Source organism: Apostichopus japonicus, chromosome 10 (assembly GCF_037975245.1).
Source record: "Apostichopus japonicus isolate 1M-3 chromosome 10, ASM3797524v1, whole genome shotgun sequence".
Classification (NCBI taxonomy): Eukaryota; Metazoa; Echinodermata; class Holothuroidea; order Aspidochirotida; family Stichopodidae; genus Apostichopus; species Apostichopus japonicus.
Window position 1 is genome coordinate 6,888,559 of NC_092570.1, and position 27,962 is coordinate 6,916,520.

The 27,962-nt window shown below is 36.8% G+C and overlaps 1 protein-coding gene and 1 long non-coding RNA gene across 2 annotated transcripts; one reads left to right on the top strand and one right to left on the bottom strand.

Moving 5' to 3' along the window:
* On the top strand, positions 1–23,637 carry LOC139975436 (uncharacterized). Its single transcript, XM_071983426.1, has 13 exons — positions 1–156; positions 841–1,155; positions 5,085–5,318; positions 6,250–6,375; positions 6,875–7,039; positions 9,527–9,661; positions 11,255–11,371; positions 12,056–12,172; positions 12,626–12,739; positions 13,476–13,616; positions 17,326–17,466; positions 22,839–22,985; positions 23,594–23,637. Exons 1-13 carry the CDS (start codon positions 102–104, stop codon positions 23,635–23,637), a joined length of 1,851 nt encoding a protein of 616 aa, XP_071839527.1. The 5' UTR covers positions 1–101.
* Positions 19,525–22,686, bottom strand: LOC139975134 (uncharacterized). The gene is made up of 2 exons (XR_011795673.1): positions 22,424–22,686; positions 19,525–21,412 (listed from the first exon to the last, which is right to left on the bottom strand). It is a non-coding gene; the product is annotated as an uncharacterized lncRNA (long non-coding RNA).
* Positions 23,638–27,962: the final 4,325 nt, after the last annotated feature.

Consider the following 27,962-nt stretch of genomic DNA (forward strand, 5'->3'; position numbering starts at 1 on the left):
GATTCAGTTGCCCGGGTATACCTCGAGCAGGCTGTACTTGCGTTTTCAGTATATTTTACAGCAATTCGTGATTGAACAGGAAACCAGCTTTGCCAACAACCATGGAGGGAGTGGCAGCCATCATTCTCCTGGTGGTATTAATCAATATAACGAATGGTAAGTACATTTTTGCAATTAGTTTTAGTCTTTGACCCTTCGAATTTTCCCTTTAGATTTGACTGTGTGTATAGTAAAACAAATAACCTGTCTCAATAGGAAAATGTTTTGCGGGTTGCACGCATATATGCAGTAAAACTACTTGTTGAAAGTTTGAGCATAGCTGACTTTTTAGCCTTTATTTTCAGTTCATAAAACTATATGATGACCCTTAAAACTTCATAAACTTCGCATTTCTTCTCATGGATTCTATAGAGTTATCATAATTTACAATGTTGAAAATGCGATATTTTTGCTGAGTTGAACGAATATCATTTATATATAGACAGATTTCCACCACTACATTGTAAAGCCGACTTTCTCTCCCACTCGATGATGAAATATTTTACGGATTTCAGATACACTATTTCTCGCCGCCGTATATATTCTTAGAACAACATTGATAGTCTGACACAGGCTTACCGATATTTATCACCCCTCCTACATCCTACTGTCCCTTTCACGTACCCCTTTTCCCCTTTCACTACCGGTGAATTTTGGTCATCAATACTGATGTGAGGAGACTGAGGACTACATATATGTAGTGTACTTTTGCCAAATAGAGGTGCCTAAATTTTGCCAAATTTTGTTATGCTGTTTTATTTTCAATCTCGTTACTTGGTATACTGTTTACTCACGTGACAGGTCAAGATGCAGGTGTTGAAGACTTCACATGTATCAACAACCAGATAGGTCACACTACCCGTTTTGTGCCCAATCTAGTAGCTGCTGGGGCTGACATACAGCCAATAACCTTTGACCGATTCCAGACAACTGGTGGGAATCAAATACAGATGCCAGCCGGAAGTATGAGGTCCGAAGCAACGGATATAGCAGTCCGCCCCTTCGAGAGACAGAGAAATGTTCCCGAGGCTACCCGTACTGGTATATTTGAATGTCGAACCACAGATGGAAACAAAGACATCTCCATAGCTGTTCCCATATTGAACAGAAATACTCGTAAGTTTGTGTCAAACCTAATAAACAATTATGATCTATTTTACTTAGGGCGTAGTGCTCACAATGGGCAGTTAACATCGACAACAATATATATATATATATATATATATATATATATATATATATATATATATATATATATATATATATATATATATATATATATATATATATATATATATATATATATATATATATATATATATATATATATATATATATAGGAATAACGGAAGAACTGTTAAACAACTATGCTGCATTTAGAGAAAGGCTGGATCTCGAGTGAGATACAATAATTGAATTAGGTAAGTGATTGAAAGTAAAACAGCCAATGTTTGGTTTTTGCAGAGCAAAACTAGCTCTTCTTCAGTGCATGATCACCAAAGGTCTAAATTTTTGCCCTAAACTACGGCAAGTAAACGCTCAGAAACTTTCTCTTGACCTAAATCTGTTCTATCGACGCTTACGTCTCCGTGAATTTTTTGCCGACGAAAATGGCAATAACACCACGCAACAAACCAACGACTTGGATTCCAATTTTAGGCCAAGAAGCTCGTGGAATCCACCCAAGGCCCATTGTGCGCCTCTTGAATCATTTCGGCCATTGAAGAGGATGTTAAAACACACACCTCCGCCCCAGACTTCCGCGACAATCTCAACAAAACTGAGAGACAGGCCATTCATGAACTCCGGAAGCGCGATGACATTGTCATCAAGCCAGCCGACAAGGGTTCTGCAATTGTCGCTATGGGCAAACAATTCTACAGAGAGGAAGCCAACAGACTACTCGGCAACCCTCAACACTACAAACTCCTAGATTCTGATCCTACTCAAGAAATCACACAAAACGTGAAAAGAGTCATCCAAAAGATAGTCTCTAACGGTTCCATTGACCGCAAGTTAGGCCAAAACCTCCTGGAAAACGACCCAAAACCTGGTCGCTTTTATTTTCTGCCTAAAATTCACAAAGAAGGCAATCCCGGGAGGCCCATAATATCGGGTAATGGCACAACGACTGAAAAAATTTCCAAATTCGTGGATCTCCTCATCCAACCTCTCGTTTCGACCCTACCGTCCTATGTGCAGGACACTACGGATTTCATCCGGAAAATTGGGGAAATAAAAAATCTTCCCTTATCTTCTCTGTTAGTTACCTTGGATGTGTCTTCGTTATACACAAATATCCCTAACGAAGAGGGCATTTCGGCCTGCACAAAAGCATTCCGAAACCAAAACGTGGCAAAACCCCCACGAAGAAAGAATTGGCCGAATTAATGCAACTCATCTTGACCAACAATAATCTGGTATTTGGCAACAAACACTACCTCCAAATTCATGGCACCGCAATGGGTACCAAAATGGCACCGTCTTTTGCCAACATCTTTATGGGAAACCTTGAGAAAGAATTTTTATCTCGACAAAACCTGAAACCACACACGTGGTTACGTTACATTGACGATATCTTTATGATATGGACCCATGGTGAGGCAAATCTAAAACTCTTCATTGATGACATAAACTCGTTTCATCACACTATCAAATTCACTGCTGATTTTTCTGGACTTGGCGTTCACTTTCTGGACACCACCGTGACCCTACAAAATGGTTCACTCAAACAGACTTGTTCAATAAACCCACGAACAAGCACAACTACCTCTTACCAAGCAGTTGCCATCCACGTCACTGTACCAGAAATATTCCGTACAGTCAAGCGTTGCGCATTCGACGCATTTGCTCCTCTGAAGTCGATTTTGATTCACGCACTAAAGAACTGTCACAACACCTCCTAAACAGACAGTATTTTCGGGGTACTATTGAAAATGCCATCAAAAAGGCTAAAAGCAAACCCCGTACCGAAACATTGACGTACAAAACTCGTCAAACCAGTTCCAAAAGGGTACCATTGGTTACTGAATTCCACCCTGGTCTCCCACCACTGGCTAATATCATTCAGAAGAATTTTCACCTACTTCAAGGCACCGAACGCCTGAAATCAGTATTCCCAGAATTACCTGTCATCGCTTTTAAAAGACCCAGCAACCTACGGGATATCTTAGTTCGGGCATCCTTTCGGGATGACACCCCATTAGGGGAAAGCAAAACAGAAACTACAGGATCATCGCCCTGTACACAAAATTACAAAACGTGCTTACTTGTCGATTCGACCGGGGCCTTTCAGAGCAACCAAACCAAACGCACGTTCCAAATTCGGCACAAAATTAACTGCCTATCCAAAAATGTCATTTACCTCATCTACTGCAATATTTGTAACTTACAATACATTGGAGAGTCAAAAAACACTCTTAGAATGAGAATGACACAACAAAGATCGGCGATCAAAACAAAAAAGATCTACCAACCTGTTGCAAATCACTTCAATCTCCAAAATCATTCAATTGAGAATTTGCGTGTTATTGCCATTGACCAGAACGATTCTTGGACAGATAAATCTAGGAAAGCGAAAGAACATTTCTGGGAACTAAACCTAAAGACCACGGCACCATTCGGTTTAAACATCAGAAACGATTTGCCGTTCCAGATAAACCAAAACAATTCCTTTACAATTACGACGGAATCGGATTAAAATAATCCGACGCGGATTAAAATAATCCGAATTTCTAAAACTTCTGCTCAATTCAGCAGAAATCAGTAAGTCGCTTTGCCCTTACAACCATGCCGACATCTCCTCTATAAAAGAGTTTCAATTCCTGCTACTCCTTGTCACTTTCGGTGATCATGCACTGAAGAAGAGCTAGTTTTGCTCGAAAGCTCTGCAAAAACCAAACATTGGCTGTTTTACTTCCAATCACTTACCTAATTCAATTATTGTATCTCACTCGAGATCCAGCCTTTCTCTAAATGCAGCATAGTTGTTTAACAGTTTTTCCGTTATTCCTATATATATATATATATATACGATAGATAACGATATAAAGCCATATGAGAACTTTATTTGCCTGAAGGAAATGTTCACTGCATTTAAGTGACATTGTAACTTTTGTGACATGGAAGCACAATTCAATGTGCCTACATGAATATTTTGATACATTGTGGTCTTAATCTATTTTTTTGGAGGAAAATGATGAAATAATTTCATCTTTCCATATTTTGCCGGTTCAACACGACTGACAATAGGTAAAAGTAACATAATAATTCTCAAGTCGCGTTGGCTTTCAGTCGGGGATACTCAATTGGAGCGTTTAGGGCCTACGTTTTAACTGTCCAGCTTCACTAACAAATGTTTCCAATGGAGAGGAAACAAGTTTTTTGTGTGATCCACCCGGTCTGCTCAGCGACGCGAATAAATCTCCCTTCATAAAAATAGGAAAATGCTACGGCTGACTTTCCTCCCTTTGTATATAGGCTACGCTTCACAGTAGAGGCCGGCGCAATCACATGAACGAATCGCCCATAGCGTGATAAAAGTAAGGATCGACCCAGCGCAGTAGGCAAAGAAACATTGGCCGATACGCCAAAGGCTACCAGAGCCCCAGTCGTGAACGGAACACAGTCGTGCGCTCGCGTTAGTCGTGCGTTAGTACGACTATATGATTACACGGCTATCAAAGATTGCATGTTGTTCAATCCTGTGTCTGACAACGTGCGATCGGCTGAACAAAGAGGCCTAAGTCTATTTTTTTTAGCGTGGTCCCTGAATATAGATCAAGCTTACAATCTTTGACCGCCAATCGCTCCATACTCTGACTTTCAAACTGAAGGCGTATAAATATTTGGGGGACTTTGTCAGTTTTCACATAGTTTTATTCTATAAATTTTGGGAACTACTATATGCTTTAAACATTAATTTTAACATTATCCTGTGAATATTTATACATCACTGTATAGAGTACTAACTTTTAACTATTCACATATTATTATATCCAGCACAATTCAAACACATGTTCTGCCTGTTTTCGGGTATTTTGCAGAAATATTACCTCGTGCGGAATTAACGAAAACCGTTAATAGTGGCGACGACGTAACATTGTCTGTGAAATCCAAAACAAGAAAAGTCGAATGGACAAAAAATAACGAAGATTTACCGCAGTTTGCGCGCAAACTTGCTGTCAATATTAAAGGAGCCACTACGGATGATTCTGGTATCTACGAATGCTTTACCAACCGAAATAAACCACATGCAGTTATGAGGTTAATCGTACGCAGTAAGTATATGTTCATTTTATAAGTCACCGAACTTTGAATATTAATCCATTACTTAATAAATTAATTTCATAAGCAAACATGTTTTTTTTTTTTTTACTTTGTAAAAAAAACAGCAGTGCACTCTTGGGTCTCTTCCATTCATCAATATTTTGTCATTGACTCAATTTTGTAAGGATTGTAAAAAAAACAATCAATTATTAAGGCCAAAAAGTCCCAAATGATGTCCATGATTTTTGTTCTTTTATTACTTCCGACGAACCATTCTGTTTCAGATTGTGTTGCAGACGTATAGTTAATTCACTTAGATCAACGAATCTCAGATGATATCTCAAAACATGAAAATTAAATAGAAATACAATTTGTATTGTTAGCAGTGTTTTCAACGGTCATGTCATCAAACTGAATACCTATTTACTTACTTGGTTATAGTTTGCTTCTGTGTCGCTATTCAAGCTTTATTTTACAGTTGTTGTTGTTTTTGTTGCTGGAGTGTAGAATTACAACCGCACTTCTGTCAGTGTATAGTTTTAACCTCCTTAAAAACACCTACAATTGTCACAATCTTCCAAAGAAGTATCAATTTGTGAACGACTCTGTGTGACCTTTAACCCATATGGTTACCATATGGTTACCCGAGATTTGAGGGGTATTCCTGTTTCTCTCATCACGACTTCACATACACAATCTGGACCCCCACGCCCACTCCCCCCCCCCCAAGAACCCCACATGTCGAATAACAAAAAGAACCGTTCGGTTATAACCATTGGACTTGCCAAAGTCGGAAAGTACACAAGGCTTATCGTCGGTTCACTATACATGTCATTGAAGTCACACACTGACTGTATATAGTACTGTATATAGTAAAAAACGAACTATGTATTATTTTATAATGCTATAAATAAGTTGAAATGCATTCTGTTACAATTTCAGGTTGCCCAGAAAATCTCATCGGGGAAGCCTGTGACGTTCCTTGCTTTTGCTATAATGGGGGCGTGTGTCGGGATGAAGGCGGCTGCATATGTCCGCCTGGATTTTCCGGAGAGCTCTGTGAAGTCTGTAAGTTGATTCCCCTATATAAAAGAGTTAAACTTACATACCCAGTTTTAATTTTCAGTCGCAATCCGTGAAATCTGGAGGACGGGGGAGGCATCCATTCACCCCATTCCATCCCACCTCAAAGCTAGGCCAATTAATTGGCCTACATCAACTGAATGGGACCTGAAAGTTGTGATGTCAGAGGGAGACACCGTATTTTTTTCCAGTGCTCTTGCAGCTGATATATAATGCTATAATAGCGGGCCGCATGGGCCGGGGTCCTCACCTGCCCCGGTGTCCGAATCACCGGGTCGCATGGGCCAGGCCCTTATCTGCCCCGGTGTCCGTATCGCCGAATGTCTCGGTACAATTACCGACCGCATGACTGTTGTTGACTTTACACCATCTTACTCAGTAAATAAATCTTATTAATATTGACCCTGTTATAATGCAGTTAGTCGTAATAGATTTGTTTTTTATCGACATCATTCTATGAGTGTTATTTTCTCTATCCATGTAGTGCATACGGCCGACAACTTTGGCAAAGACGGCCAATACAGCTGTTCGGATCCCGAAATGACCACACTTGGATTCGAGACTGACTGCAGGGGTGAACTTTTCTGCCTGCAGGATCCATATGGCTGTTCATGCGCCCCTGGTATTAGGGGGATATTTTGTCACTTAGGTAAGAACGTCTTGTGCGCTGCGAAAATGTTGCATCAGTCTTTGCACTTTCACTGGGTGGCGGTGTTTTGTAGTGTCAAGTTTAATTTGCATTATTGTAGGTGAAAGTTCGCTTCCGTATATTACTATAACTTTATTGCAAAATTTATAGTTTTTTAAGGTTGAAGAAAAGCAATGAATGGTGTTACACTACATGTATGGCATGGAAATTGAGATGAAAATGCCGTTAACGCCGTGGTTATGTCATTAATTATTCCTTATAAGGTCATGTAGTTTTATGTACCTACTTTACTAAGTGTCATTAGTACGAGGTCAGTACCAAAAGCCCATGAATTACTTTTCCAGCTCTGAAAAAGTCCTAGCAACAAAGCCCACCCCTTCCACCCCGGCTCCCATTGCCTCAGTTAAAATTTAGTGTGGTTAGGGAACTTATGGAATTAATTCGCTCAGTGTTCCATATTCGTGCTAACAAGTCTCCTTGCTGTGTGCAAAAACATGGAACTGTCCAAATTCTAAATTTTAGACTGAGGTCAATCAATGTCATTGTAACAGCACCTAAATATTAGTAAAGTTATCCAGGCACTTGTGTCTGCAATGTTACACCTGTTAGCCTAAACATCCAGTCGTTTGATCGAAGCCACCGACGTTAGTGCAAGCCCCTCAACTGTTGATTGCCGTGTTTTCTTAGATCTTGTCAGTATGGATATGCTTCACCGTTTGTGGGAAATAACTGAGCGATAAAATAATATCGATAAAGAAACTGCTCTTCATTTAGCATCAAGTTTGTCCATTGCGACACAGTTATGCGTGTTGCTGAGGTACTTAAGTGTAATTGTAATAAGAGTACGCTGGGGGCCTAATTCACACTTCATAGCCGAGGTTGGGCTAGCTTTTAAGCCAATTGAGTACACTAAGTAATAGTAGTATTGTAGCCTGCCGAACGTTTGCCTACACTAACGACTAACGTACATGTATTGTTATTCTATTAAAGTAGGCCCTAACCATGACCGTCCGTATACTATAACCTTGCGAGGTTTATACTTCCATGCCCTAACAGTCGAAAACTAACTTTCATTTGCTGATTATATGCAGCAGGCGTACTGTGAGGATACAGAATCCTGTAAATAAAATAGCAAACGTAGGTCAAGCCCAGGCCTTAGTTACAGTTACTAGTTAGTTCAAAATTACCTTTAAGAATAAGAGGATGCAAACTGTTAAGGTTCTAAATGATGATAGTACTATTAGTAATGAGCCCTAACATTTATAGCAGGCCTAGACTAACCAGAGTATAGCAGTTAAAAAAAAATTCAGTGTCACATGTATGTATGTATTTGTATGTATTTTAGATCCTCTTGCAAGCAGGAACTCGCGCAGAAGTCTCATTGGCTTATCAAAGCCGCAAGCTGACTGAAGTCAGTCTCTTACATTCATATTTAACGTCCATGATTATGAATTATCAATTGTCAACAACTCTGTTACTGGACGACATACATTAATCTTGGAGTGACTTGAACCGGTGACCTTATGGTTGGATGGCACCAGCGTTAACCACTGAGCTAACACTTCACGATTAAAACATGTAAACAAGGAACTTGCTTAATCCCATCTTGTCATCAACTTGATGTATTAAAGTTCAAATTCAACCTCCAATGGTCAACTTCTCCAGACAGACTGAATTTATAAATAAAATCCTGCGCATTTTATTGAACAAATTTTCATGGCTCAGGTTTTGTAGCGCATACTACGTAACCATTTCTACTGTGGCAAGATTCCCATATTCTGTGTAACCATCTGCCATTACCATCAACTGCAAATAAACATTAAACCCTAAAATTAAATAAATTTACACTATGGTCCTTAATTCCAGATAAATTTTTTGATGAGGAGTTTTGCTAATTCTTCAAATCAGTAACACTGCTACAGTGCATAATTGACATCAACTCATATTTTAACCTTTTAAAAAAACCCATATAACCATCAAGGGTGAACTGGTTAGGGATGAAAAGTTTGGGTGGAAAACTGGCATAAAAACTGGGGTATAACTGGTCAGTGCATACATGGTGTTCATGTTTTGTACACATGGTACCATGTAACAATGCATAAGGAAAGTGACCTCCATTAATGATGTAATAATGGTTTCACAACTGGAAGGTGACCTACCTCTGTAAGATTGTTTCCTTTCAATTACGAATATGCAGTTATATAAAAAAAAACAGTTATTTTAATCTTTTTTTTTCTTTTTTTTGTAGGGCAAAGTAAGTATATGAACTAGATAGCACAGTTTAGTACAGTAATATAACACTGCACACTATTTTTCATCCAAGCAGCCTGGTTCTCACAAGCCTTCAACCACACAGAACAACTCAAGTGAACTGACAAATGTAACAGTCTCAAATTATTTGTGATATTCCATTATTCATCAATTCATATAATGAAAATATTTATTTAAAGTTGCACCTTTTAAACCATTTTTTTCTTCTCCACTCAGCTTGTCAAAAAGGAACTTTTGGAGCTGACTGCAAGCAGACCTGCCACTGTGCTGCAGGATCATCATGTGACCGTAAAATGGGAATATGTTCCCCTCCTGGTTGTGAAGATGGCTGGACTGGTGAAAACTGTAATGGTAAGACAGGAGCAGATGAGTCACCCGCCCCCCTCCCCTTCCCCACAGAAAGGATTCTGACAGCACCTTAAAGGCATTGAAAACTCGCCTCCAATCCGCGTGCCGTGCTCTGAAAAAGTTAACTTTCCGTGGCTTGCAAGTGAAGTTTTCTTCTTGTTGCTACAAAATGCAGACACTAATGCAACATGATACCTTGTTACCTTGTTATCATTCTAGACCTGAGATGTCCATTGCTGCTATGTACACTGTGTTGTGGGTATTGACTGTAGCTGTATGTATTGACTGTACACTAGTGTCTAATTACGGACGGTAGCAAGCTGTGTGTGTATTTTCTGAGATCGATGGTGGTGTCTAACATTTTCTGTTACACCTCATTCGAAACTAGGTCAGATTACCGGCATGAGACGTTTCTTTGTGTGCGAGTCTTCACACCCTTTAACCCTACCACTAACCTACTAAGCCTCAATCCTACTACATCCCAACTTTATAACAACCTCATACTTTGGCAACACAATTTCTATTGCCAATAGGTAAGATTGACTTGAACTGAAACTATCGTTGTTAGAACAAAGTCAATGCACAGGAGATTGATTAGCTGTTTGCTTTCCAAGCAAGCCTTACTTTGCACAGGCTTAGCACCCTTTCGTAGCAGCAGTACCCAAGTCTATAACCTTCATTGCATGGAAGAATTGTGCTGTCCTTATTCGCTATTAGTTTCATTAACTGCTGATGTTAACTACTGATTATGTACCGTCCCACCACTTCTTGACCAAAAGCAACAAATCTTAACAAACTTAGCATTTTCTACTCAACTATGGAAAATATTGTAAAGTACCCCATGACTTAAGAGATGCATTCACTTTTTGGTTTCATATCATTTCACACTTATTGGTTTGAAGTAAAAAAAAACTTTCTTAGAATTATACTTTACAATTATATTTCACTTGTCTTGATATTTGCATGGTTGATTCTTAAGGTAGTTTCAGTGTTGATTTGTCATAGTGTAATAGTGGAGAGATGTTTAAATGTTCCGCGGTCATCTGTATTAATTGGCTCTCAATTTAAAACTGTGATAATTAATACTTGCAATAATAAGAGCCCTGACTGTACGATGCACTAGTTTAATATGTGCTATACTGTAAGTCGAAACTCATATAAGTTTCATGTTCTACTCGCTATCTGTAGCCCAGATGATAGATGAACTTTTCGTAGACAAGGTTTTTCATCTGAATAGAATTTGTACATACTACCGTACACAATAAGCCCTGCAGTTTCACAGATTAAAGAGATTAAGCACACATGACTGAAATCTAATGGATTTCATTTACAATAAGTTATATAGTGTTATAGTTTCCAAATAAAAACAGGTTTCATCACAATTCTTTCTGGAAATAGAGGTTTGGTAGGCTTGACCCTTTATGCAGGCTGCAGGTTGACTTTGCGTCTCTCCTTCCCTCTCCCTCCCTCCCTCCCCATCCCTTTTCCTCCCACCACCTCTCTCCCTCCCTCCCTCCCTCTCCCTCCTTCTCTACTTGTTGTTGTTTTTTTTTTCTTTGTCTTATCCTTGTGAGTGACTTTCTGTTTGGTTTCTAGAGAGAATAACATGCAGACATGAACCGTGTGAGAATGGTGGAGAATGCGAAGATGTCGGCATCAATGACAGTTTCCAGTGTAATTGTCCTGAAGGATTCATTGGAGATACTTGTGAAGGTCAGTAGCAAAGAACACTTTACTTTCTTAATCAAAATGTTTGGCTTTTTTCTTTTCTTTTTTCCTTTTCATGATCATTAAAAATCATAGCAATATTTTTGCTAGAGTATAACCATGAAAATTCATTAAGATGCTTCATCTGTTACCAGCAGCAAGGTCTTTAAGGGAAATTGTCTGTTACGACCCTTATATAGCTTGTAGTCAGTCTTAACATGCAAATCAATTGCTGAACTGTTGGTAAAATCGACTAATTTAATTTATTTAGTCACTATGCTTAGTTACATGCCATGGGAAAAGGATGTGATTTGGCTCATCTCGTTCCAAGCAGTGTTCCAAGAACAACTTCGCTAACTACCACAAAGTGGTCAATTATCATTTTTGTAGCACTTGGTATTTTTTTTTTACACACACTCACAGAAACAAAACATTGGATTTTACTTTGGCTTGATATTATTTTGTACTTCTGAAGATTTTAGCAGTAGAATTTGGTAACCGTTTACTAGCTAGGGGTCTAAAATGTGTGTAAGGCAGATCATCCATTCATGTGCTATCTGTACAGATCAATATATTAGACTATACATGTAATGCAATTTGGAAAGTATGTGTATCACAGCGTCATGGTTGGTCTCTACTGTCCAGTTCCATTATAATCATTTTCTGAGCTTTTACATGAATTTGTTTCAGTTCTTTCGCCTTGCTCTTCTGATCCTTGCCAAAATGGAGCCACTTGCACCGATGGAGAATTTGGAGACTACACTTGTGAGTGTGCTCCTGGCTTTGAAGGCACAAACTGTGACATTGGTAAGTATCATGGAATGAAAAATCTAATTGAAAATTGGAAGAAAAAGCTGGGATGTTATGTAGAAAAATAGAAAAGACAAACTGATTATAAATACCCTTTGAAAGACATTATTTTCACCTTTAGAGAGCATTCTAAGTATTAAACACATTTTTCATTGTATCAACTACAGTATAATGGTTTCATGTTCCATATATATACAACCACGATAAACATACAAGTATGGCAAGATGGCACTATTCTGGGCCAATCAAGAAGCAGTGGTGAGTGGGGGGAGGGAGAGGAGAGGAGTTTAACAATACCAGTGTTGTTACTAAAAAAGTGAACTATTTAGTGTGGCAACTTAAAGAAGTGTCAAAAGTTATGGAAAGCGGTGTTATCAATCAGTTATGGCAGTTGTTCTTTATAGAGTGTGTTTTGCACAAGAAAAACTGAATGTGTCTTTATTATTCCAGCACCTGCTCCTTGCTCCTCTGAGCCTTGTGAAAATGGTGCTATGTGTACAGATGGAGAAGGTGACTACACCTGTGAATGCCCTCCTGGCTTTGAAGGCAAAAACTGTGAAACTGGTAAGCAATATGAATATATTTGAAAACAGCAAATGAAGGATGTGGACTTTGTTTCGGGTAGTGGGTAACTCTAAAATCAACTTTAGTGTCTGTATTTTCAAACGCCATTATGTTCTAAGAATTGTAACTCCTATGAGTTATGCTTGATGAAATTTTGCATATATCTTTCTGGAAATTTGTGGTAAATATAGGAAATCTTTGATCTATTCTTTTAAATAAACTGTAAAATGGTTATGAAATGTTAGGAGCAATGTCTAAAACAGTTGATGGTAGATTGTCTTTTTCTGGCTTCGAAGGTCAAAACTGTGAAACTGGTAAGCGAGATGAAAGTATTATTCAAGACAGTAAATTAGGCATTGGTCTGTTTCTTCTAGACGGTTACCCTGTTTGTCTGTCCTGGGTTGATCATGTACTACACACGATAAGTTTCATTTGTCTTTCTAAAGTGTTTCCGATGCGATGCGGCCCGTTATTATAATGACAGTTGTATGTGCGGGTAAATGAATTATGGCAAATATCCACCCATTGTCAGTTTGAGCTCTGGCTTCTACTTAACTACTTAGGATGGTAGTAGTAGTGTCTTTGTTTTTTTTGTGAAAGGCACTTTTTTGCTTTTTTTTTATGTGGAATTAGGGATTTTGTCAGCTGTTGTTGTGATGGAATTTTTTTTGTTTTCAAATTGTATACTTTTTAAATTCAAAATTATTGAACAGATTTTTTCCCTCCCCCTCTCAAGAGTCCTGTAATGCTGCTTGCCCTCTTATATATGCACCAGTCTGTGGTTCTGATGGAGTAACTTATGACAATGAATGTGTCTTTACTTCTGGAGCCAAATGCAGAGATGAAACTTTAACCTTTACAGAGGGTGAATGTACTGGTAAGTAAATTTTTGATGAAGTGAATACAATGGTCTGATATAGATTTCTCTAAGTTGAAATTTGACTTGTAATGTAGAATTTATTTGACCTTTCATCTTGAAAGTTTCGACCTGAAGATGAAAGTTGATTGTAAAACTGTTATAAAATGTTAGAAGTATGTGACTACTGGGAAAACCCTTCATCAATACTGTAGATTTGATTCATGATAGCAACTACTCCTTGCTCCTCTGTGCCCTTGTGAAAATGGCTCTACTTGTACCGATGGAAAACTAGGAGAATACACTTGTGAATGATCAAAGATAAATTTTTGTGTTGGTGTACAAATTGAACCAAACATAAATGGGAGAGTACAATATACGATTTGATGAAATATTTTGTGCTCAAGTCTGTTTCCAATATTATAGAAACTATGAAAAGGAATTGATTGATTGATTAATTAATGAATGGTACATTCCAGTCCATTCTGCCATATACAATCTAGTCCGTCATTTACATAATTAGAAGAAACAAACAGAGAAGACAATATCAAAGAAAGAAACACTAAGAAAAAACAAAACGAAAGGCAGAGAGAGAGAGAAAAGACAAAAGAAAGCAGTCTACAAATTATACAAAGTTATTAATTAAGTAGTTTTCTAAGGATCTCTTGAAGGAAGATTAAGAATTACAGCACTGAATGTGACTAGGAAGAGGTGACCATTTTAAGATGGTTTTCCCCGTTAGTTGTTAAACTGCGGATATGGGGTGCACACTAAACCTGGTTGTGACCTTTCATAACCACACCCTGTGTAGAAGCCTGGTAAAATCACTAGAGAAACTCTACGGTTGGATGGTTTATACGAGAAACATACGATTAACTAATCATGTTGATAAGGGTGTTGTAAGCCAGATCTGCTCAAGTTTAGTTATAAGCCAAAAGCCATATTGTCAAATTATGGTTTTCTCATTGAGCAATTCATGGGCATAAAATCAAATTTCACTGTTTTCATGTTGTCAGCTCTGATATAACATCCATAATACATACAGTTGTTATACCTGAATACTGTTTGCTCACAGTTTAACGTTTTTACAAATTCATCAGATTTTGAATATTTTTCTTCAATTTGCCTGGTGCAAGGTTATAAATATAGCAAATTTGATTAACTCTCTGCAAAGTTTACACTAAGTTAAAGATCAAAAAATTTATTTCCATTGTTTCATGATCATAATCATGATCATGGTCGAAGAGATGTTTAAAATGAGCTTCAAATCCGATTGTGTTTTGTTCTTAAAATATTATTTATATGAGATATTGATTTCCATTGCTTTATGATCAGAAAACAGAATCATAATAATTTTTTTCTCTCTCTTTTTATACTCAAATGTTAGATGCTACAAGTAAAGAACTGAAAGAACTTGAGAAACCAAATAGCTTAATAAATTTATGAACAGAGAAAGTGGTTTGAAAAATTATTAAAAATAAACAAAAGCAGAACAGGGCCCTATTTCATAAAAGTTAAGAACATTCTTATCTTGGACTTAAGAAGAATAATCATTCTTAAGTCTGTAATTGTTCTTAACTTTAAGAACATTCTTATCTTCTATTTCATAAAGCAACTTAAGAAGAATTCATTCTTATCTTTGTCCTGAAATCGTTCTTAACTTTAAGAATGATCAGCATCACTCTTAAGTATGTTCTTAAGTGTCACATGTCAATTAGGCGGGAAATTTCAATCAAAACACATCATTGCTTATTTAGGTGTTTAAAGTGGATGCCAATGATGGCTATGTATATGGCCTTTGGGCTGCTTGAAAGAGAAAACCAACGAGCTCTACGAAGGGAAAGGGTATTTAGGGACAGAACCAACCCACTAGATCAATGGACAGACCGACAGATGCATTCGAACTACCGGTTCAGTAGACTTGCGTGCATCAACATCATTGTTATGCTTCAAGCTGATATTTCTTTAAGCATATGCCCTACTTAATATAGAATAGGCTATAATAGTGGTGGGGTGGTGATGGGATGGCAATCACAGCTACTATAATGAGGTAACTATAGAAATGTTCATTTCTGACTGGGGTGGGAGGGATGGGGGAAGGGTAGAACTACTTGCCGCAAGGTTGGGGAGGGGACAGAACCGTTCTTGACGGAAAGTCAACTGTTGCCCGACTTCAGACCGTCTTCCTGGGGGAGGGGTCTAATGGGGTATCCCCTCCCCTTTGAAAATTTTGGTTTATATATGGGGAATTATATGCAAAATGGTGCTATCATTTGCCCTAATTTGCACAGATTTTTTGCCAGTATCTTAGGTCTTCAGAAATTTGTTTTTTTTGGGGGGGGGGGGGAGACACCCCCCTCTCGTACGCCTATGATCGGTACGTTTGTGGTTTTGTTGATAAATTTGTGCCCATTACCCTCTCTTCACAAACTAACTCGTAGCTGTTTAGGCAACTAATTATAACTTGAACTACCAACAAAATACAGGGGCTGATCCAGATTTTTTGGCAGCAGGAGGTTTAGGGTTATATGTGATGCTGTCCTGGGGGAGGGATCTAAGAGTAGGGGTGTTCCTGCAACGTTTTGCATTGACTTTGAATATATAGAACTCATTTGAAGCTAGCGAACATGGTCAACCCACCCAATAACAAAAATTGTACACAAAACGCAGAATTGAAGCTGGCAAACAGTGTAATTCTATCTTGAAAATCATACCAAGTTTTGTACGGTGGAGTATAAGAATCGCAAGATACAATTTGTTAAAGTTGACAAGTGAAACGTGTAAAACTGCATGATTTTCGATCAATTAACTGAAACTTGCAAATACTTAGGTTTTTCACAGGAATATACGAATAGTCCTAGTTGGAAACTTAAGAAATTCCGCACAACGATTTTTCAATTAAAAAAAAACATTGGGGACCCCTCTAAAAAATATACAAAAATGTGTTTGTGTGCTTCACCCTCTATATAGATATATTTCCCTATATAAAGATATCTAAACATTTTTTTCCCTTTCTATAAATTTCTTCCCCCTCCCCACCGCCTCTGTCAGATTTTTTTTAAAGGAAATCTATTATTTTCTACATTTTTTATTTGGCAAGAACATTACAAATTTATATAGGATACTGGAATAGAAATTTTAAAGTGAATTTGTAAATTGTTAAATTATAATGAATATGAACTGACTTTTACAATAGCATTCACGGCAAAAGATATTAAAGGACAATTCCTCTCTTCCCATATAAGACTCAAATAAACGTAGAATGTGGCAATGTGGAATGCTTGAGTTATTACAGTTATTATACTTCTGAAGAGACTCAGATTGCACGACTGAAGTCCATGCGATGAATGGGCAGGCAGGCAGGCAGGCAATATAGGATGATTTGTTTTCAGCATAGAAGTTTACAGTCTCGAGGGTGATGTGAGAGCTATGCCCTTCAACTAGAAGGATGATAGGCAAGGTGATGTCCTCTCTCCTAACGCTCAGTCAAAACAAATTGGCGATCCATTCATAAAAAACTTTGAATGAAGCTCTGGCTTCTACTTAACTACTTAGGATGGTAGTAGTAGTGTCTTTGTTTTTTTTTGTGAAAGGCACTTTTTTGCTTTTTTTTTTATGTGGAATTAGGGATTTTGTCAGCTGTTGTTGTTTTGGAATTTTTTTTGTTTTCAAATTGTATACTTTTTAAATTCAAAATTATTGAACAGATTTTTTCCCTCCCCCTCTCAAGAGTCCTGTAATGCTGCTTGCCCTCTTATATATGCACCAGTCTGTGGTTCTGATGGAGTAACTTATGACAATGAATGTGTCTTTACTTCTGGAGCCAAATGCAGAGATGAAACTTTAACCTTTACAGAGGGTGAATGTACTGGTAAGTACATTTTTGATGAAGTGAATACAATGGTCTGATATAGATTTCTCTAAGTTGAAATTTGACTTGTAATGTAGAATTTATTTGACCTTTCATCTTGAAAGTTTCGACCTGAAGATGAAAGTTGATTGTAAAACTGTTATAAAATGTTAGAAGTATGTGACTACTGGGAAAACCCTTCATCAATACTGTAGATTTGATTCATGATAGCAACTACTCCTTGCTCCTCTGTGCCCTTGTGAAAATGGCTCTACTTGTACCGATGGAAAACTAGGAGAATACATTTGTGAATGATCAAAGATAAATTTTTGTGTTGGTGTACAAATTGAACCAAAAATAAATGGGAGAGTACAATATACGATTTGATGAAATATTTTGTGCTCAAGTCTGTTTCCAATATTATAGAAACTATGAAAAGGAATTGATTGATTGATTAATTAATGAATGGTACATTCCAGTCCATTCTGCCATATACAATCTAGTCCGTCATTTACATAATTAGAAGAAACAAACAGAGAAGACAATATCAAAGAAAGAAACACTAAGAAAAAACAAAACGAAAGGCAGAGAGAGAGAGAGAAAAGACAAAAGAAAGCAGTCTACAAATTATACAAAGTTATTAATTAAGTAGTTTTCTAAGGTTCTCTTGAAGGAAGATTAAGAATTACAGCACTGAATGTGACTAGGAAGAGGTGACCATTTTAAGATGGTTTTCCCCGTTAGTTGTTAAACTGCGGATATGGGGTGCACACTAAACCTGGTTGTGACCTTTCATAACCACACCCTGTGTAGAAGCCTGGTAAAATCACTAGAGAAACTCTACGGTTGGATGGTTTATACGAGAAACATACGATTAACTAATCATGTTGATAAGGGTGTTGTAAGCCAGATCTGCTCAAGTTTAGTTATAAGCCAAAAGCCATATTGTCAAATTATGGTTTTCTCATTGAGCAATTCATGGGCATAAAATCAAATTTCACTGTTTTCATGTTGTCAGCTCTGATATAACATCCATAATACATACAGTTGTTATACCTGAATACTGTTTGCTCACAGTTTAACGTTTTTACAAATTCATCAGATTTTGAATATTTTTCTTCAATTTGCCTGGTGCAAGGTTTTAATATAGCAAATTTGATTAACTCTCTGCAAAGTTTACACTAAGTTAAAGATCAAAAAATTTATTTCCATTGTTTCATGATCATAATCATGATCATGGTCGAAGAGATGTTTAAAATGAGCTTCAAATCCGATTGTGTTTTGTTCTTAAAATATTATTTATATAAGATATTGATTTCCATTGCTTTATGATCAGAAAACAGAATCATAATAATTTTTTTCTCTCTCTTTTTATACTCAAATGTTAGATGCTACAAGTAAAGAACTGAAAGAACTTGAGAAACCAAATAGCTTAATAAATTTATGAACAGAGAAAGTGGTTTGAAAAATTATTAAAAATAAACAAAAGCAGAACAGGGCCCTATTTCATAAAAGTTAAGAACATTCTTATCTTGGACTTAAGAAGAATAATCATTCTTAAGTCTGTAATTGTTCTTAACTTTAAGAACATTCTTATCTTCTATTTCATAAAGCAACTTAAGAAGAATTCATTCTTATCTTTGTCCTGAAATCGTTCTTAACTTTAAGAATGATCAGCATCACTCTTAAGTATGTTCTTAAGTGTCACATGTCAATTAGGCGGGAAATTTCAATCAAAACACATCATTGCTTATTTAGGTGTTTAAAGTGGATGCCAATGATGGCTATGTATATGGCCTTTGGGCTGCTTGAAAGAGAAAACCAACGAGCTCTACGAAGGGAAAGGGTATTTAGGGACAGAACCAACCCACTAGATCAATGGACAGACCGACAGATGCATTCGAACTACCGGTTCAGTAGACTTGCGTGCATCAACATCATTGTTATGCTTCAAGCTGATATTTCTTTAAGCATATGCCCTACTTAATATAGAATAGGCTATAATAGTGGTGGGGTGGTGATGGGATGGCAATCACAGCTACTATAATGAGGTAACTATAGAAATGTTCATTTCTGACTGGGGTGGGAGGGATGGGGGAAGGGTAGAACTACTTGCCGCAAGGTTGGGGAGGGGACAGAACCGTTCTTGACGGAAAGTCAACTGTTGCCCGACTTCAGACCGTCTTCCTGGGGGAGGGGTCTAATGGGGTATCCCCTCCCCTTTGAAAATTTTGGTTTATATATGGGGAATTATATGCAAAATGGTGCTATCATTTGCCCTAATTTGCACAGATTTTTTGCCAGTATCTTAGGTCTTCAGAAATTTGTTTTTTTTGGGGGGGGGGAGACACCCCCCTCTCGTACGCCTATGATCGGTACGTTTGTGGTTTTGTTGATAAATTTGTGCCCATTACCCTCTCTTCACAAACTAACTCGTAGCTGTTTAGGCAACTAATTATAACTTGAACTACCAACAAAATACAGGGGCTGATCCAGATTTTTTGGCAGCAGGAGGTTTAGGGTTATATGTGATGCTGTCCTGGGGGAGGGATCTAAGAGTAGGGGTGTTCCTGCAACGTTTTGCATTGACTTTGAATATATAGAACTCATTTGAAGCTAGCGAACATGGTCAACCCACCCAATAACAAAAATTGTACACAAAACGCAGAATTGAAGCTGGCAAACAGTGTAATTCTATCTTGAAAATCATACCAAGTTTTGTACGGTGGAGTATAAGAATCGCAAGATACAATTTGTTAAAGTTGACAAGTGAAACGTGTAAAACTGCATGATTTTCGATCAATTAACTGAAACTTGCAAATACTTAGGTTTTTCACAGGAATATACGAATAGTCCTAGTTGGAAAATTAAGAAATTCCGCACAACGATTTTTCAATTAAAAAAAAACATTGGGGACCCCTCTAAAAAATATACAAAAATGTGTTTGTGTGCTTCACCCTCTATATAGATATATTTCCCTATATAAAGATATCTAAACATTTTTTTCCCTTTCTATAAATTTCTTCCCCCTCCCCACCGCCTCTGTCAGATTTTTTTTAAAGGAAATCTATTATTTTCTACATTTTTTATTTGGCAAGAACATTACAAATTTATATAGGATACTGGAATAGAAATTTTAAAGTGAATTTGTAAATTGTTAAATTATAATGAATATGAACTGACTTTTACAATAGCATTCACGGCAAAAGATATTAAAGGACAATTCCTCTCTTCCCATATAAGACTCAAATAAACGTAGAATGTGGCAATGTGGAATGCTTGAGTTATTACAGTTATTATACTTCTGAAGAGACTCAGATTGCACGACTGAAGTCCATGCGATGAATGGGCAGGCAGGCAGGCAGGCAATATAGGATGATTTGTTTTCAGCATAGAAGTTTACAGTCTCGAGGGTGATGTGAGAGCTATGCCCTTCAACTAGAAGGATGATAGGCAAGGTGATGTCCTCTCTCCTAACGCTCAGTCAAAACAAATTGGCGATCCATTCATAAAAAACTTCTGTGTTAATCCAGCCGTTCGAGGATTGTCCTACACACCATTCCTCTGGAGCACCCTACAGGGGGTCGTAACAGAAGCGGCTGTTCAGGAAGATTAACATAGGCTCCAAGAAAAACCCTGTAGCGTTCATACAGGCCAGGACGGTGATTTGCCTTTTGTCCATGTTGCTCAACTGGTAGATGTTCTTTGTCTCTCCTGGGGCCAACACTTTCTCCTTGCTTCCTGCCAGTGGAAACCCACTTTTGTCACAGTTGAAAATGCGACTACCATCATTAAGAATGTCCTCCAAGTTTTCCACCGCCTCGGAACTGATAAACACCTTATAGTCTCTGAACCATTTTTTCTAGTCGCTCGACTGTAAACATAGCTTTTTCTTTTCCCAGATTGTCCCCAACTCTCTCCACTACAATCGGGTTTCTCTTCAGAAAGTCCCTAAACCATTGTGCTCCTGAAAAAAAGATAACAACATTCTAAGTTCCATACATTGTGTTCCTCATTTATCTATGTAATTGTTAAAACTGGGGTGGCGCCATGATTTCCCCAACACAGGGGCTAAGGTCTCCGACACAAGGGGGGGGGTAAGATCTCCAACAAATAAATCTGGGTGCACAAAATATCATATATATATAAACAGTAAAAGAATTAGCCTAGCCTAACTTACGGATGCTAACTAATAGGCCTGTCTAGCCAAATTGTTCAAACTTTTTGTTCAAACAGTTTGCCTCAGAAAGTTGTACTTGCAAGTAGTGTGAATGGGTTTCAGAATGCTTGGGACAAGCACTTCAAGCATTGTAATCGGGTCTGAGTGTTTGTGTCTTCAGTTTTTTTCCCCTCTCCTATAGGGTCCTTGATAGGGACTTGAGTGTCCCTCCTGTTCATTTTTTCTACTAAACTGATCGTCCAACATTGGTTACCTCATTAGGCCTAGTCTAGTCAACTCTAACAACAGTTACTGAGTTAGCCTAGGGCCTGTATGTAATTACGATTCACACATCCTATATTTTGTTCTCGTGAAGTCGAGGTGGTTTGAACATTTCCACTTCAAGACTAATTTAGAGATCACGAGTGTCAACTGTCAAGTCGTGATTACGGTATTCATTTCGTCAGTGGTGCGCAGCATTACTTAGGCCCATTCCTAACTAACATTAAGCCTAGCCTATATTTGTTACCGTAAGTACAACGACCCTATGCGTATAGCCTCTATTATAATTAATATGTAGCCCTAACACTACAGTAGACATAGTCTAACAGTAACAGTAACACTACAGTAGGCAGAGTCTACACACAGATACCGTATTGATGCTTCACTCGAGCAGTTTTTATACAACTTTCTGCTCTAGAAAAACACTTTCTTGATGGTATTTAATAAGAAAAAAACTACCCGGGAACAGTTTTATTGAGTATTTCATTATTTTGGATAAAAAACTGCAGAGAAGGAAGGCTTTAGTCATTTACTTACCATTCTCTTTTTTCCTTTTGTGAGCAAGACGGTTCGAAGAGAAAAAGTTTCAGAAAAAGTTGGAGCTGCAGGTCAAAGGTCACATTCAGCCTCTTTCAAAGTTATAAAAGATACAAACTTTTAATAAATTCTTAAATAATCGTTCGTAACTTAAGAAGATTAATCGTTCGTAAGATAAGAACTATTTCTTGTTAAAACTTCTTAAGTGACTTACGAAGAATTACTTAAGAAGATTCGTAAGTAATCTTCATGAAATAGGGCCCAGATGTCACAAAGAATAAAACACAAATTGCAGTATTACACAACATAAAGTCAAAGATATGTTTAAATGAGCTTAATATCCGAGTGCGTTTTGTTCTTAAAATAATTATTAATCCCGTAAAAATCTGTATATGTTGTTTCCATTTGTTTATAGAAGAAGTATCATGTGATAAGCCATGTCCAAAGATTTTTGATCCCATCTGCGGCTCTGATGGAGTCACTTATGCAAATGAATGTCTCTTCGAGGTAGCGTCTTGCAAAGATGAAACTTTAACATCTACACCTGGTGAATGTCCTGCTGGTAAGTATCTGTACCGGATTTTATCAATATAAAGAGTAGGTTATTCTCGATAGTTCAAGGATCCATTCTGATTCATGGGGGTTTTTTCCTGGCAGTGGTTTAAATTCACTTGAGGGTAACAATTTTAAATCCTTGTAAATAAAGTAACTGGGAAAGTACAGCTTGGTTGAACTTCAAAGCTGATATGTAGATGGACTGCTTGTAAGGTTCATGAACATTATGTAAATAGAGGTCAAAGGTAGGATCCTACTTTTGGTCATAGTTATAAGAATTTGATGAAATATTTTGTGTACAAATTTAACCAAGAATAAATGGGAGAGTACAATATAATGATTTGATGAAATATTTTGTGCTCAAGTCAGTTTTCAAGATTATAGAAACCATGACTAGGAATTGATTGATTAATTAATAAATTAATCGAACGGTACATTCCAGTCAATTCTGCCATTTACATTCCAGTCCGTCATTAACATATTTAGAAGAAACGAAGAGATAAGACAATAAGAAGAGACAAAACAAAAGACAGAGAGAGAAAAGACAAAAGAAAGCAGCCTACAAACTATACAAATTTATTAGTTAAGTAGTTTGTTTTTAAGTTTTTCTTGAAGGAAGATTAAGAATTACAGCTCTGAGTGTGACTAGGAAGAGATGACCACTTTAAGATGGTTTTGAAGTTTTTCCCTGATAGTTGTTAATACACAACATAAAGTCAAAGATATGTTTAAATGAGCTTAATATCCGAGCTCGTTTTGTTCTTAAAATAATTATTTAATCCCGTAAAAATCTGTATATGTTGTTTCCATTTGTTTATAGAAGAAGTATCATGTGATAAGCCATGTCCAAAGATTTTTGATCCCATCTGCGGCTCTGATGGAGTGACTTATGCAAATGAATGTCTCTTCGAGGTAGCGTCTTGCAAAGATGAAACTTTAACATCTACACCTGGTGAATGTCCTGCTGGTAAGTATCTGTACCGGATTTTATCAATATAAAGAGTAGGTTATTCTCGATAGTTCAAGGATCCATTCTGATTCATGGGGGTTTTTTCCTGGCAGTGGTTTAAATTCACTTGAGGGTAACAATTTTAAATCCTTGTAAATAAAGTAACTGGGAAAGTACAGCTTGGGTGAACTTCAAAGCTGATATGTAGATGGACTGCTTGTAAGGTTCATGAACATTATGTAAATAGAGGTCAAAGGTAGGATCCTACTTTTGGTCATAGTTATAAGAATTTGATGAAATATTTTGTGTACAAATTTAACCAAGAATAAATGGGAGAGTACAATATAATGATTTGATGAAATATTTTGTGCTCAAGTCAGTTTTCAAGATTATAGAAACCATGACTAGGAATTGATTGATTAATTAATAAATTAATCGAACGGTACATTCCAGTCAATTCTGCCATTTACATTCCAGTCCATCATTAACATATTTAGAAGAAACGAACAGATAAGACAATAAGAAGAGACAAAACAAAAGACAGAGAGAGAAAAGACAAAAGAAAGCAGCCTACAAACTATACAAATTTATTAGTTAAGTAGTTTGTTTTTAAGTTTTTCTTGAAGGAAGATTAAGAATTACAGCTCTGAGTGTGACTAGGAAGAGATGACCACTTTAAGATGGTTTTGAAGTTTTTCCCTGATAGTTGTTAATACACAACATAAAGTCAAAGATATGTTTGAATGAGCTTAATATCCGAGCTCGTTTTGTTCTTAAAATAATTATTTAATCCCGTAAAAATCTGTATATGTTGTTTCCATTTGTTTATAGAAGAAGTATCATGTGATAAGCCATGTCCAAAGATTTTTGATCCCATCTGCGGCTCTGATGGAGTGACTTATGCAAATGAATGTCTCTTCGAGATAGCGTCTTGCAAAGATGAAACTTTAACATCTACACCTGGTGCATGTCCTGCTGGTAAGTATCTGTACCAGATTTTATCAATATAAAGAGTAGGTTATTCTCGGTAAGGTCAAGGATCCATTCTGTTTCATGGGGTTTTTTTTCTTGGCAGCGGTTAAAGTTCACTTGAGGGTAACAATTTTAAATCCTTGTAAATAAAGTAACTGGGAAAGTACAGCTTGGTTGAACTTCAAAGCTGATATGTAGATGGACTGCTTGTAAGGTTCATGAACATTATGTAAATAGAGGTCAAAGGTAGGATCCTACTTTTGGTCATAGTTATAAGAATTTGATGAAATATTTTGTGTACAAATTTAACCAAGAATAAATGGGAGAGTACAATATAATGATTTGATGAAATATTTTGTGCTCAAGTCAGTTTTCAAGATTATAGAAACCATGACTAGGAATTGATTGATTAATTAATAAATTAATCGAACGGTACATTCCAGTCAATTCTGCCATTTACATTCCAGTCCGTCATTAACATATTTAGAAGAAACGAAGAGATAAGACAATAAGAAGAGACAAAACAAAAGACAGAGAGAGAAAAGACAAAAGAAAGCAGCCTACAAACTATACAAATTTATTAGTTAAGTAGTTTGTTTTTAAGTTTTTCTTGAAGGAAGATTAAGAATTACAGCTCTGAGTGTGACTAGGAAGAGATGACCACTTTAAGATGGTTTTGAAGTTTTTCCCTGATAGTTGTTAATACACAACATAAAGTCAAAGATATGTTTAAATGAGCTTAATATCCGAGCTCGTTTTGTTCTTAAAATAATTATTTAATCCCGTAAAAATCTGTATATGTTGTTTCCATTTGTTTATAGAAGAAGTATCATGTGATAAGCCATGTCCAAAGATTTTTGATCCCATCTGCGGCTCTGATGGAGTGACTTATGCAAATGAATGTCTCTTCGAGGTAGCGTCTTGCAAAGATGAAACTTTAACATCTACACCTGGTGAATGTCCTGCTGGTAAGTATCTGTACCGGATTTTATCAATATAAAGAGTAGGTTATTCTCGATAGTTCAAGGATCCATTCTGATTCATGGGGGTTTTTTCCTGGCAGTGGTTTAAATTCACTTGAGGGTAACAATTTTAAATCCTTGTAAATAAAGTAACTGGGAAAGTACAGCTTGGGTGAACTTCAAAGCTGATATGTAGATGGACTGCTTGTAAGGTTCATGAACATTATGTAAATAGAGGTCAAAGGTAGGATCCTACTTTTGGTCATAGTTATAAGAATTTGATGAAATATTTTGTGTACAAATTTAACCAAGAATAAATGGGAGAGTACAATATAATGATTTGATGAAATATTTTGTGCTCAAGTCAGTTTTCAAGATTATAGAAACCATGACTAGGAATTGATTGATTAATTAATAAATTAATCGAACGGTACATTCCAGTCAATTCTGCCATTTACATTCCAGTCCATCATTAACATATTTAGAAGAAACGAAGAGATAAGACAATAAGAAGAGACAAAACAAAAGACAGAGAGAGAAAAGACAAAAGAAAGCAGCCTACAAACTATACAAATTTATTAGTTAAGTAGTTTGTTTTTAAGTTTTTCTTGAAGGAAGATTAAGAATTACAGCTCTGAGTGTGACTAGGAAGAGATGACCACTTTAAGATGGTTTTGAAGTTTTTCCCTGATAGTTGTTAATACACAACATAAAGTCAAAGATATGTTTAAATGAGCTTAATATCCGAGCTCGTTTTGTTCTTAAAATAATTATTTAATCCCGTAAAAATCTGTATATGTTGTTTCCATTTGTTTATAGAAGAAGTATCATGTGATAAGCCATGTCCAAAGATTTTTGATCCCATCTGCGGCTCTGATGGAGTGACTTATGCAAATGAATGTCTCTTCGAGATAGCGTCTTGCAAAGATGAAACTTTAACATCTACACCTGGTGCATGTCCTGCTGGTAAGTATCTGTACCAGATTTTATCAATATAAAGAGTAGGTTATTCTCGGTAAGGTCAAGGATCCATTCTGTTTCATGGGTTTTTTTTTCTTGGCAGCGGTTAAAGTTCACTTGAGGGTAACAATTTTAAATCCTTGTAAATAAAGTAACTGGGAAAGTACAGCTTGGTTGAACTTCAAAGCTGATATGTAGATGGACTGCTTGTAAGGTTCATGAACATTATGTAAATAGAGGTCAAAGGTAGGATCCTACTTTTGGTCATAGTTATAAGAATTGATGAAATATTTTGTGTACAAATTTAACCAAGAATAAATGGGAGAGTACAATATAATGATTTGATGAAATATTTTGTGCTCAAGTCAGTTTTCAAGATTATAGAAACTATGACTAGGAATTGATTGATTAATTAATAAATCAATCGAACGGTACATTCCAGTCAATTCTGCCATTTACATTCCAGTCCGTCATTAACATATTTAGAAGAAACGAAGAAATAAGACAATAAGAAGAGACAAAACAAAAGACAGAGAGAGAAAAGACAAAAGAAAGCAGCCTACAAACTATACAAATTTATTAGTTAAGTAGTTTGTTTTTAAGTTTTTCTTGAAGGAAGATTAAGAATTACAGCTCTGAGTGTGACTAGGAAGAGATGACCACTTTAAGATGGTTTTGAAGTTTTTCCCTGATAGTTGTTAATACACAACATAAAGTCAAAGATATGTTTAAATGAGCTTAATATCCGAGTGCGTTTTGTTCTTAAAATAATTATTAATCCCGTAAAAATCTGTATATGTTGTTTCCATTTGTTTATAGAAGAAGTATCATGTGATAAGCCATGTCCAAAGATTTTTGATCCCATCTGCGGCTCTGATGGAGTGACTTATGCAAATGAATGTCTCTTCGAGGTAGCGTCTTGCAAAGATGAAACTTTAACATCTACACCTGGTGAATGTCCTGCTGGTAAGTATCTGTACCGGATTTTATCAATATAAAGAGTAGGTTATTCTCGATAGTTCAAGGATCCATTCTGATTCATGGGGGTTTTTTCCTGGCAGTGGTTTAAATTCACTTGAGGGTAACAATTTTAAATCCTTGTAAATAAAGTAACTGGGAAAGTACAGCTTGGTTGAACTTC

What these genes read in the sequence shown, in the direction of transcription:
- LOC139975436 (XM_071983426.1), top strand. Translation starts at nt 102, where the DNA reads ATGGAGGGAGTGGCAGCCATCATTCTCCTGGTGGTATTAATCAATATA. An exon ending in TATGAGGTTAATCGTACGCA is followed by an intron (nt 5,319 to 6,249) that starts GTAAGTATATGT and finishes TTACAATTTCAG; the next exon opens with GTTGCCCAGAAAATCTCATC. An exon ending in TACAGAGGGTGAATGTACTG is followed by an intron (nt 17,467 to 22,838) that starts GTAAGTACATTT and finishes ATTTGTTTATAG; the next exon opens with AAGAAGTATCATGTGATAAG.